This window comes from Suncus etruscus, chromosome 8 (genome assembly GCF_024139225.1).
Source record: "Suncus etruscus isolate mSunEtr1 chromosome 8, mSunEtr1.pri.cur, whole genome shotgun sequence".
In the NCBI taxonomy this organism is placed as follows: Eukaryota; Metazoa; Chordata; class Mammalia; order Eulipotyphla; family Soricidae; genus Suncus; species Suncus etruscus.
In genome coordinates this window covers 43,417,018-43,430,683 of record NC_064855.1, presented here as the reverse complement: position 1 = coordinate 43,430,683, position 13,666 = coordinate 43,417,018, and the positions used below count along the sequence as shown (strand labels likewise).

The window sequence follows — 13,666 nt, the reverse complement described above, 5'->3', positions numbered from 1 at the left end:
TCAGGCTCTAGCACGGGCAAGGCAGATGCTTGGGCAAGGTGGGCAAGGCACCACTGCTTTGGCCCCAAAACTGGAAGTTTTAAAATAGTATCAATGGTGAAAGACTGTTATGCATTTTATGTGATAAACCCTATCAAATAGGTATCAAATTATAGTGACATACAACCAGTTAATTATGACTTAACAATTACAATGGCGCTCAGTTCCTGTAGTATTGTTTCTAACAATAAAAGACTAAATAAAATTAAAATATTATTCAATGAAGAACTGAAGAAGCAAATTATAGGTTCACCTGAACATGGCCATAACCCTGAGGAAGTATAGCAGAATAGTTAAGTACAAACTGTAGAACCAAACTATATTAATTCATATCCTGATGCATATACTTACTAATTCTGTGATCTTGGACAGGTTCTTAACCACTTTCTGCCTCAATTTCCATTAAATGAGAATGTATCTTTATCACAAAATTGCTAAATTCTGAGCACTGAGTTAGGTCCTATTTGCAAGCTACTGAAAATATGGCATAAAATAAACATATTTAAACAAAAATATCTCCCAAAATTCAGTAAGGCAAGAAAAAAAAGCAATGCATTTTGCTTTTATACACTGCACGTGATTTATAATTTATATAGAGTAAAAAAAAAATAAAAATAAAAAAGCATGTTTGGGGATAAGAACATAAAATTGAAAGTATGTACCAAAAACTTGTATTTGTGGGGCAAAGGGTAAACTGAGAATGTTATGTCTGAAAGAAATTTTCTTTATTTCACTGAAAATCCTTACTCTTAAGAACTGTTCATAAAGGAACCAGGTCAACAGTATAGGGGTTAGGGCAGCTGCCTTGCATGTAGCTGACCCAGGTTCAATCCCCAGCATACTATGCAGTACCCCAAGACTGCTAGGGATAGCCCCAAAACAAAATAAAAGCTGATATGTTATTCAAAAGACAATCCATATAAATAATTGTCAGAAGACAATCTAGAATTTTACATCCAGTCCAACTAGGTAATTAAATGTGTATTTTCAAATGTGCAAAGATTCAAGAAAAACTCAACGCCTGGAATCTACAAGAGTATGCATGCCATTAAATCAAAATAATAAGCAAAAAGGAAAAAAAAAATCAAACAGTGTTTCCAATATAGAAGTAGGGACAGTAAAATTCCTGGAGGAAAGATCAAGTTCTAACATGTGAATGCAACCAATTCTTTTAGGAAAAAAAAGGACAGAATCTCTAGAAGGAGGAAAATGAACACAAAGGTTATTAGTTTTTGGACCATATAAAAAGAGCAAAGATAGAAAGGTATAATTCTGGCAGAGAGATTGGAATAGACAGGCAGTAATATACTTATTGTTCTGTAAAAGGTAACCAATAAACTCTAGGAAACAAAAAAAAATTAAAATAAAGTCAAAAGGAAATGTGTTCTTGATTCACTATATGGTACAACTCTGAGTAGTATTTACATCTTGTTTCAATAATGTCAATACTGAATAAAGTTCTAATTTAAAATTTGAGGGTTGCATGTAGAATGTGTGTTAAAGGAGATTAAGTGTGAAAGATTAAATCCTGACCCAATTTTTCCAGAGGGCCAGAGTCAATAGCTAAGAAAAATATTGACGAAAAACAATTTTTAGTAACTTAAGTAAATATTAAAACTTGTTTTTTTTGAGCCACATCTGGTGACTCTCAGGGGTTATTCCTAGCTATGCACTAAGAAATCGCTCCTGGCTTGGGGGACCATATGAGACACTGGGGATCAAACCCAGGTCCATCCTGGGTCAGCCACATGCAAGGCAAATGCTGTGCTATCGCTCCAGCCCCATATTAAGACATTTTTATGCCAGGGACCAAACTTAAGGTCTTACACAAAAAGTACTCTACTGTTGAGCCACATTCCTAATACCAAGTACTTTTTTTTTTAAGTCTAGAACTCATAAGGGATCCATGCATAAGGGTTGTGGTGGAAATATTCTGGAGACTTAAGTGATGCCAGGAATAAATCCTGGCCTGCCAAATGCAAGCCCAGTATCCATCTTTAAATAAAGAAAAATAAGCCAAAGAACTATGAGTCTGTTTGTTTCTCATTGGCTCACCATGTTCTCTTTACTTTGAATAGAGAATTAAGAATTCTTAATTAAGAATAAGAATTAAGATTTAAATTAAATAAATTTTTGTTTGTTTTTTTGGGCCACACCCGGTGACACTCAGGGGTTATTCCTGGCTATGCGCTCAGAAATCGCTCCTGGCTTGGGGGACCATATGGGATGTTGGGGGATCAAACTGCAGTCTGTCCTAGGTTAGCATGTGCAAGGCAAATACCCAACCATTGCGTCACCACTCCGGCCCCTAAATTAAATAAATTTTAATAATAATTTTAATTAAATAAATAATTAAACAATAAATCATTCAAGCAAATAAAATAAAATTAAAAGAATTAAGAATTCTTAATTCTTAAGAGTTAAGGATTAAGAATTAAGGATAATACAAAAGGAATCTTTTAAACTTTGAAGTCGTCTTCAATTTTTGTTGTAAAAATTCTTTTATACAATATTTATTATCTATCTTTATTAAGGTAACATTTTTGAAACATTATGAATATATTTTTTGCAATGCAAGGAATTGAATCCAAGGCTCTTAAATCCAAGGCACAATGGCAATTCTACTACTTTCTTGAACAAATACTGTAAAGTTTTAATCAAAACTTAATGATAGATAATGTAGATAGTGGTATATTTTTAAATATATGACATTTTTAATGTATGACTAATATGACAACTACTATAAATTATGCACACAACGTATACAGCAATTAGATATTTCTTAAGTTTCTACTGTGAGCAACTGGTGAGCAACTCAACTGGTGAAGCTTCAAAAAGACAGACAGGAATGCTATTACATGTAATGTGTCTGCATGTGCAAAAACAAAAATAAGTGAAAAAAATAAACGTTTGGAAAAAAACCGCTGGTTTTTATACTAGCATTGTATAGTACGTGTGTGCGAGAGAGAGAGATACAGACAGACACAGAGGAGGCAGGCATGTGAGCAAATGTATATGCAGCTGTGGAGGGAAATAGGGGAGAGGAGGTAGGGTGTCGACAGAGAGAGAGCAAGATAAACAATGTGAGCGATCAGTGTGAGAGGAACGTGAGCAAATGTATTTGAAAGGGTGTAGAAGACAGTGCCTGTATGTTAGAAAGACAGACAGTGCCTGTATGTTAGAAAGACAGATTCCTAGGGACAACCATGCTAGGTCTTGGTTTGAAACTAGTACTTAATAGTTAATAACAAGTTGAAGGTTATATCACAAGAGAATCTTCCTCTTTTTTGTATAAAACCAGTTAAAATACGGTAAACTCATTTTGTTCTGCAAATTAATGCCCTTAAATTGAAATATATTGTAAAATACTTTAAATCCTTACTCCGGCCTCTCATTGATTGTTCCCAATTTTGCTAGAAGCCTAAACAGTCTTCCATTTTGAACTTCCTATAAAACATTTTAAAGAGACAGAATGTTAATATTCCAGCTAACTCAATATAAAATAAAAAATTTACAAAAACTAGAATGCTTCACTGATGTTACAACAATTGATCCTAGTATTCCCAACCTTTTGGTTATACTTTAAAATACAATATATTCACTTTATTTTGTAACAGTAACCAAGATATAGACTTGTCCTTATTTTCCTTTTTATTTTTTTGTTTTTGGCCACACACGCTCAGGGGTTACTACTGGCTATGCGCTCAGAAATCGCTCCTGGCTTGAGGGACCATATGGGACGCCGGGGGATAGAACTGTGGTCCGTCCTAGGCTAGCGCATGCAAGGCAGATACCTTACAACTTGCGCCACCGCCCTGGCCCCAAAGTTATCTATTTTTAAGAATCTTAAGAGCAACTCATAAGAAATTTTTAAAAATACAAGATTTTTGTCATGTGATTGTAGCAAGGAGATGAGTAAAGGAAACAAATATACAAAAAAATTAAAATACTGAATAATGAAGCTGAGAAATAAAATGTTTGCGAATTTTCATAGTTAGATATGCATTATACTCAGCACAATAATTATATGATTTACAAGTATGTATACACAGGACACAGTTGTATACATACTCTTAACTATACTATTTACCTTTGAAAGATCTTCCTCTATAACATCATTTCTCATTTGAGCAGCATCCAATTGAGTATAAAATCGAGCACCAATCATAGGCATGATGTCATTTACACTCCGCATCCTGTTTTGGTCCGTCAATAAATACCTAACCAAATTAAAGAATAATCACTCGATCAGACATGCAATTTTTTTTAAAAAGAACATAACTGATGAGAACACCAACTACTGCCAGCATCATATTAAATGTATGCAAGATATTTTCGTGTAAATTCACTTTAAAGATTAGTAATTATATCTCTTCTCTGGAGAATTTTAAGATCTAATGTAGAAAGTATAAACAATTTCTAAATTATTTGCTATTTGAAAATGAATTAGTAAAGCTGAGCCAGGGCAACACCCTTTCCATTCCAAAAACAATCTTTTGAGGATAAAATAAGGGATAGTTGTAGGTGGGGAGACTTTTCCAAAAACACTGTTTATCTGGGGTGAGGTTTTCCACGGCCACACTGGTACCAGCTGGGGTACCAGCAGAGCCAGGGATTGAACTCCCAAGTTTTATGTATATAAAGCCTCTAATACAGCTCTTTAAACTATCTCCTCTGGCCCTTAAAAACAAACTATGGTACTAAAACTAGATCTTTAATTCTAGTAATTCAAAGAAGGCTCAGCTTCTCAGCTGTTTTTGTTCTCCAACCGCCCAGTTGGCAGAGATATAATCTTTCTGAAGCTATCTCATAAACATACATGAAAAATAACCATTTCAATTTCTTGAACTGTAATTTAAAAAAATACCTGTTAAAATAGGATGATTATGAACCACTTATTGTTTTTAATAGGTAGTCATCTCCTAACCATTCTCAATAGTCTCTCAATAATCTCCTACTCTTTCACTCTTATTTTCTTTATAGAATTTAGCATTATTTGTGAACTTGCATTTTTATTAACCTGTTAGGATAAAAGCTCCTGAAAAATGGTAACTTTTGTTGGTTTAGATAAAGGTAGTTAGTGCCAGCAACTAATTTAGCAGACGTCCTTTTCCGATTAAATAAATTCTATGCTCATCCAAATGAGTGAGTGTCATAACTATTCATCTGGAATTACTTAAGATTAATAAACTATTTTACTACCAGAAACCATTTTTGGCAAGTTATTTTTCCTCTCTACAATTCATTCATGTTAATTGTAAGATGGAGCTACTAACAGTAATAATTTATAAGGAGAATTATATATAATATACTTAATTATATATAAGAATTAAATTATTTCACATCAACCATTTCAAAAGTACCTGATACAAGCCCCAAAAATCTTATTTGGTTCTGTGAATATATTGTTTTTTGCTCATTCACTTTTTAGTAAGGAAAACGTCAAATATTTAGAAAAGTATATATTCTATTGAATTCCCATGTACTCATTATACAGTTTCAATAGTTACTAACATTTGATCATCTATTTGTTCAAAACTTTTATAAAATTTGGAAATTACAATCTGAGATTAAGGCTAAGAATTACTGGTGTGCTAACAACATGAAATATTTTTAATTAAAAGAGAATTCATTTCATTGTTAATAGGAACAGCATCCATTAGATTCTAGTGCTGCTATGTTATACAAAGGACACTTCTACGAATAATAACGAAGCACAGATAGGCAGCTTCACACTTCATCCCTTAATTACATACCACAGGGCTAGTCCTGGATTAACCTTGCTGCCAGAGCAATAGTAAACGGGATCCTTTCCTTTCCTTATGTGTGGTCTATCTGGGTACAGTCCCTAGCACCCAAATCTCCACCAGGAATAAGACCCAGGTACAGAGTCAGAATAACCCCTGAGCACTGTTGGGTGTGGTCCAAAAACTAAAATAAGCAAAAAGTGGATCATCTGAGGATGAAAAGAACACATAGAACAACTGGAAGTAAAAAGACATTTCTACAAGGACCAGGAAGCTGTTTCTAGATTATAAGAAAAATTTCAGAGACTTTCCAAGCACCCACTGTCCACAACAACTTACATTAAGAGTCATGGTTGTTCGTTCATCCTCTGAATTTCCCCAATGTCAGATTTATCTTGGTAGTTAGTAGTTGGTGGTGACAGTACATAATGGTTTCATTTAAGTCAAATTCATTTCAAATCAATACTCAAAAATTCCTTGGAGCCATGTTTAAAATATATTTTATTGCTAAATTTATATTTCTTGGAATGACTTTATATACTAATGTGGCTACATAGTTATTATAGTTATTTTAAACATTTGACCAAGGAACATTCTTTAATTGCCTTGGTATTAACTTAAATTTCAGTCCATAAGTCACAGTAGTCTGACTATGGTCAGAATAGAGTAACTGTGACCATTCACTGCAGAAAGCGTTTAAAAAGCCCCTGCACTTCTACCTCTCTGTCTTTATCTGTGCTCTGCCTGATTTGAAAGAGGGGAAACTAAAATAGATATGACCACTGTTGAAAACCCTTTATGAAAAAGCTGTCTTCTTGTGCATGATCATTTTATACATCAAATGGCAAATTAAGACTTACAGAATCAGGTTCTTCAGGTCAGAGGAATAGTTGATTGTCACCAGTTCCATGACTTTCTGTAAATTTTCTCGCTGAATTCCTGCCAAAGAGTTGCAAGCCAAAGCCAAGACAACTTTTCCTAATGATATCAGATCTGCTTGCTGACATGAAAGAATAAATATAACTTTTAACTTCTATTTTATAGGCACTCATTTAATACACTGATACTAATGCCTACATGGAAAAAGCACTTTTACAAAGAAATTGCAGAACTCAGAACAAGGTTCTCAAGTACTGGTGCTTATCATAATCACCTGGGAGCTCATTAAAACTTAATTTCTGGGCATCTTCACGTAGTCTTGCTGTGTCGGTCTTGAAAGAGATCCTAAAATCTGAAAGCAACTGGGTAACTGACAGCTCTAGAATGGTACTTTAAAAAAGTGACTATCTCATATAACAAGTGCAGAATCAATTATTGGTGCTCGGGGTTGAATCCAAGACCTTATACATTTACTGCATGCATCTAAAGCTGGACTTGGTACTCAATTTATTTATATTTTAAATTTAAACAGTCTTACTGTTACAGGAGATTTAAGGCTGTATGCTGTTTTACTATTACAATTTAGAATATATACTTCTCATTCAACCATGATGCTCAAAATACCATGGGAATTTGAAGATTTGGAGAAAAGTTATTCCATGATAAACAGAAAATGAGATTAATCTTTAAAATTTTAGAATGTTTTCTTGAGCATTACAATTGCTGTAAACCTCCATTGGTTATGCTTTCAAATAGACTAATTTTACTCAACTAAATTAGAACTCTGAGTCCCAGATCTTGGTGTACTATACCTTTCTTTAAGACAAAAACAAGAACAAAAAACAACAAACTCATTATTTTTAAAATTTCCTTCAAAAGTGACTCAAGAGACTACATAAGCTGAATTGAGGCAAGCTCTCTATTACCTATTTTAACTCCAGGAAATGAAATAGTCACCAAGTGACCCTGCTTGGCAGGTAACTATTAATCATCATAATCCTACAAAAGGGAAGAAGCTCAGAGTTAAAATAAATAATATCTCCGGTACACATGTAATTCTTTAAAATCTGATATCTAGTAAATAAAATCCAATATTTAATTGGACTATTGAATGTCTACTTTACTAGTCAGTAAATGTCTGAATTTTGAAAATTCAAAAATTTTCAAAAATAAGTTAAACATTAAAATCAGCTGAAGCATTTTTAAAACATGCCAGTAATATAAATACCCAATGGCCATTCCTTTATCCCAATTTTGTTACTAGTAGATGGTTAAGCTCGAAATACTGAATTTTTCAAAAGTTTCAACAAGAGATTATAATATGCTGACAGGGTTTATAAAACATTGGTCTTGCAGAATGCTTGACATCTAGTATAATGTGCAGTAACAAAATTTTAACAGCGTCTGGTTATCTTTAACAATATCCTACTTACTGAATTAGAAGTCCAATTACATTGCTAAAACAATATTTTAAAATTAAAACTTAAAAATTTACCCAATACATTGTGGTCTTAAAAGTTCAAATCAGTGGAAAAATTGATTTAGCTAACAAACCATTTGATACCTATAGAGACAAGCAATGCAAAGAAGGGTCATGTCAGAGAGCCTTTTGAAACCTTCATTAGTGGTAGTTAGAGCAGAATGGTAAGGAAGAAATTGACATGAAAAAGGAGACTATTCTGGGCAATTACCTGTTTTCTAGAGGGCACTGCCATGAACAACAATGATTCCCTTTAGGAAACATTCCCAGTAAAATTAATGAAACCATCAAAATGCTATCAAGATAAATCAGTGCATATAAATGTTAACTGTGCATTTAAATTATTCAATCCAACATCCTCACTAACATGGTAAACTAAAGATTATTAAAATTTCTCAAACATTTAAGCAGCATGTACCAGTACACAATCTCTCAGCCCTTAAAACAGAATTTTCAATTTTGTTTCACCCTAAATTGCTGAACTAAACTTCCAATCTGAAACATCCCAACACCCCCTATTTGAGATAGGAAAAAAAAATTCCAAGGTAAAAAATTAAAGTGTTAAAAATTAAGATATTTTTATTTTGACCACCCACCCCCACCAATTCTCTAAAGTTGACTCAGCCACTTTCAAAATCCAAACTAAAGTTTTTTAAAATAAGAGGTTAATGAAGTCTTGCATAAGAGCGCTGAACATCAGAAAAAGTTTTTTACTTATTTTTCCATCTAAATCATTTTTCCATTTGTTATTTTGCTTCTTACCTCCATCTCGTTTTTCCCCCCATTTGTTGAATTCGAGGTTTCCCCCCAACTCATTTTCAGTTTCTTCCTGATTCTTGATTTCTTGATTTTTCTGATTCTATCTATGGCTCTACTTATGTCCATTTTACTGAAAGTCAGTCTCTATTCACGTGTCTGAAACAAACTATGAAAAATAGACTACAAGAAACAATGTACTCCTTTCTGGTGTCTCCTTCCACTAAAGTCATAATTCCCTATATCTTTGATTCTCTCCTTTTACCTTACCATCAGCTGTATGAAAAATCTTTCAAACATGATCATCCCCACTCCCTCCATTAAAAAAAAAAAAGAGATAAAAAGAAAACCTGAGACACTATTTACTTCTGAAAATCTAAAGGCAAGTATTTAGAAAAAGCCTGAGTTTTAAAAGCAGTCCCTAACTTACCAGAGAGCTGACTCAAATGCTTACTTCAAAGTTGTTTGTTTAAAAATTTGTATTTATTTTAAAAGGTAGATAAAAAGCGATAATAAAACCCATAGCATAACTGAAATATATATCTGCAAGAAAAAAGTTGGAAGATGACACTGCTATGATAGAGAAAACCAAAATCAAACTAGTTTTATTTCAATAAAATTTTTTTCTCTTTTTTGCTGAGCTGGATATTTAAGCCAGGGCTGCAAATACCCAACGCTAGTATCCTACCACTGCTACATACACTTCCAGTCCTAGTTTTAACAATCAGTCCCTTTCTAAAATACAAAGATAATAAAGAAAAACTAGCTAGTTGGTTAGTTTTTAGTTAAAAAAATTATTCAAAGCAATACTAAATATAAAGAAGAAGATAAGTAGCGAATAACAATCTTTGGTAAGATAGAGTAAATATAAATAACCTTAGGGAAAAGTAAACTGCTGGGATGAAAAGCTGCCAGTCTTCCCTGTTCGGCCCACTAGATGGTGTTATGAACCACGACAGCTTGGCTGCTTTTGAGATTAACTGGCACAGGGCAAGAAGACACTAGGTTGGTGCACGACTTGAATAAGTGTGTGCTTTACTAATTCTGACTCCACTATCTCAGTAGCAACAGAAAATATTTGTACATGGATTGGAGCACTAGATTCTACTTCTTTCCTTTTTTTTTTTTCTGTAGTACAGCAGAAATGAATAAAAATCTTCGAAAGCTTAAAGAACCGAGTAAGAGAAAGCCCCAGAAAAAGTTTCCTTGTTTCGCAGTATAATTTCTCAGTGTGAATCTCCCATACAGAAAACTGAAATTTAATAACACAAAAAGAACACTGTACTAAAGTAACAGCTGTCACAAAATGTAAAGTAATATTACATAATATAAAAACATTTATCTTAAATAACTACATTACTACAGAGTAAACAAGGGTAAAAAAGAAACTACCGTATTTTCCGGCGTATAAGACGACCCCCTAATTTTGCAGTTAAAACATAGGTTTAGGCCTATATTCACTGTATCAGACAGAACGTTCCTGTGCTGCAACTGTATGTACCACAGTGAGCCAATCACAATAAGCAAAGGTTCAAAGGTTATACTGTAATAGACTTCCTCTCTGACCAATCTGAGCAGGCTTTTTACAGTATAGATTCGGGTCCAGAACACTGTCTAATTTGCATGCATAAAAAGCCTGATTGGATTGGCTGAGTTAGAGAGGCGGTCCGAGCAGCCTTGCAGTGATTGGTGCAGAATCGAGTTGGAAAATTCGTTTAGTGGCAATATTCAGACAATTTTCGTTTAGTGGCATATTGAAACATTTTTCAGGATATACTCGGCATATAAGATGACCCCCGATTTTTGGTTGACTTTTTTGTTTCAAAAGTCGTCTTATACGCCAGAAAATACGGTATATTTGCTGTTCCTTAAGGAGAAAGGTTCTTATTCTCATATTAAAATCAAGTAGCTAACATATGGTAGTGCCTAAACCCACAATATTATTACAAAGACTATAACCAAAATTTGGTAATGCAAAAGAATTGACAAATTTTGCTAAGAAAAGAAATTTAGAAGATGTCAATGTAGCAGCAAATTCCTTTGAAAGTTTCTAAAATTTTCGGACTGGTAATAAGACTATTCTACATATAAAAATTAAGAGGTATTAACATATTAGAAAAGCAAATGCCAAAATGCCATCTAATAAAATTCATTTAATCTGGTTCTCATCTATATTTGAGGATATTTCTCAATTATAGCAATACATTTTATTTACATAGCTTATGATAGTGAATATTCTAGATATTCCATCCTCTATGCACTCTTATACTAAATACATCAGTGATTAAAAACCATTAATAAATTCTTACTCACCTGGTACTGAGCCATTATCGCCAATGGATTATTATTTTGACTGTTATCAAATGTTAAAACATCAAAAACTCCAACACAATTTACTCGTAACCTTTAAAAAACAGAGTTTAAATAATTAAAGTGTGATTTAATTTTATTATACACTAGTAGAAATTTAACAATTCCTATAGTACCTATACTCCAATCCTACTCTTTGTTAGAAACACAAATTCTCAGTTCCACATCCTAATGACTTGAAGGTCTTAAGAAGACCTTAGAGTAAAATACAATGGTTGTATTGATGTAATTTCTATCTCACCCCAAGTCTTACCATACTGGTCACTAACTAAACATTTTATTAAAAATTCAACTTGAAAAAAATAAAATTTTAAGTCAACTCAAAATTATACTATCGTAGTTCTTCTGTATGGATCATATGAAAATGTAGGATTAAGTCATCATGCCTGCCAGAACATTTTAAAAAAAGGAACAAGCAGGTCAGAAGTTCTTTGAAGAAGTCAAAACTCAAAATGCAAATACCTCGTTTTACCAGTTATCAGAATCTTTGTTGGGTCCATAACTCGACATGCCAAACCAGCTGTATGAATAGTCCGCAAAGCAGAACTCAGCTGGACAATATAAGCCCAAATGAGAGATTCTGGCAATAATCCAGCATGTTGTCTGGGCAATGGTCCATCATGTTGGCCTGCAAAATGAATAAACTTCATAAATGATAAACTGGGTCTTTAGTGATAATAGAGGGTATTAAGGAACTTGGTCTTGCATGTGGCCAACCCTGGAGTCATACCTGGGACCACATATAATTCCCCAAACACTGCTAAGTGAACAACCTCTAAGCAGAAAACCAGGAGAGGGCCCGGAGAGATAGCACAGCAGCATTTGCCTTGCAAGCAGCCGATCCAGGACCAAAGGTGGTTGGTTCGAATCCCGGTGTCCCATATGGTCCCCGGTGCCTGCCAGGAGCTATTTCTGAGCAGACAGCCAGGAGTAACCCCTGAGCAATGCCGGGTGTGGCCAAAAACCAAAAAAAAAAAAAAAAGAAAACCAGGAGTACCACCAGGTGTGGACCCCATATATTCGAGACACACATACACACAAGAAAAATATTTAACAAAAAGTAAACATTCGGGCAAGGAGAGATAGTACAGCAGCGTTTGCCTTGCAAGCAGCCGATCCAGGACCAAAGGTGATTGGTTCGAACCCCGGTGTCCCATATGGTCCCCCGTGGCTGCCAGGAGCTATTTCTGAGCAGACAGACAGCCAGGAGTAACCCCTGAGCATCGCCGGGTGTGGCCCAAAAACAAAACAAAGTAAACATTCAACCAAATTAACAAAATTCATTTAAATTCACTGCAGTTTATCAATTTACACGTTTATGTGTGTACATATCAATTTGTATAATGTTTAAGTTTAATCTACTTAATAAAGCTTTAAAAGACAACCCTGAAATTTCCTATTTTCTGGGATTATACTTGCATTTTTGTTTGCAGCAGCAGAGCTCTTAGTGACCTGCTCTTTCTGTAACCATTATAACAACTGACAACAAATATAAATTATTTAAGTAAAAAAAAAATCCAACTGTGAATCACATAAACATAGATGTAGATTAAATACAGCAACTAGAAAACTTAAGTGTAGGTAATCTATCTATGCTGTTGCTGAGTCATTCTGTGGTTTGAAGATGTCTCCATCATGAAATATGTTGTTTTTCTACATGACTATCCAGGCCCCTCTATTTTAGCCATGCCAATTGGACAAAATGACATCCAAATTCACAAAAACGCAAACTTAAAATACTGAATGCCAGTTATATGCAATGAAGACATGCAAAAGTAATACGAAGTAAATCCTTAATTCTATAAATTATTATTAGTGGTTCTTGACACTATTTTTCTGGGTCACTGATAAATGAGAAGAAAAAGAGTCAAATCAACTTAATCCAGTGTGGTTTTACAGGAATTTCAGCATATGATCTTATAACGCAACTATTCATGAATCTGTGTGATTAGAAACAGATATTCTGGGGCTGAAGAGATAGCACAGTGGTAGGGGATTTGCCTTGCATGTAGCAGACCCAGGATAAACCCGGTTTAGATTCCCAGGATCCCATATGGTCCCCTGAGCTGCCAGGAGTCATTTCTGGCATAGAGCCAGGAGTAACCCCTGAGCGTACCACCACCAGGTGTGGCCCAAAAACCAGGGGGAAAAAAAATAGAAGCAGATATTCTATATACAGGTATAAAAGAAAGGGAATGTGGAGAAAGAGCAAAAAGATATGTTCCAGGATAAGATATAAAATTCAAAAATTACATTTCTCAAAGAATACTGAAATTTGTTAAAAGGCAAAAATTAAAAATCCATATAATAGAATACTCTTAGGCATTTATCTGAAGGTTAAGGGGCCGGGGAGATAGCACAGCAGTAGGGCATTTGCTTTGCATGCAGCCGACCC

General features: G+C 34.2%; 1 protein-coding gene across 1 annotated transcript in view; it reads right to left on the bottom strand.

Moving 5' to 3' along the window:
- The window catches only part of PAN3 (poly(A) specific ribonuclease subunit PAN3), a 151,362-nt gene that overhangs the window by 9,863 nt on the left and 127,833 nt on the right, over positions 1-13,666 (bottom strand). Inside the window, exons 13-17 of the mRNA XM_049778347.1 lie at positions 11,734-11,899; positions 11,215-11,305; positions 6,647-6,786; positions 4,130-4,259; positions 3,422-3,486 (exon numbers count right to left, since the gene is read on the bottom strand). Of these exons, the coding sequence (XP_049634304.1) occupies positions 3,422-3,486; positions 4,130-4,259; positions 6,647-6,786; positions 11,215-11,305; positions 11,734-11,899 (592 nt within the window). The remainder of the gene's footprint in view (positions 1-3,421; positions 3,487-4,129; positions 4,260-6,646; positions 6,787-11,214; positions 11,306-11,733; positions 11,900-13,666) is intronic.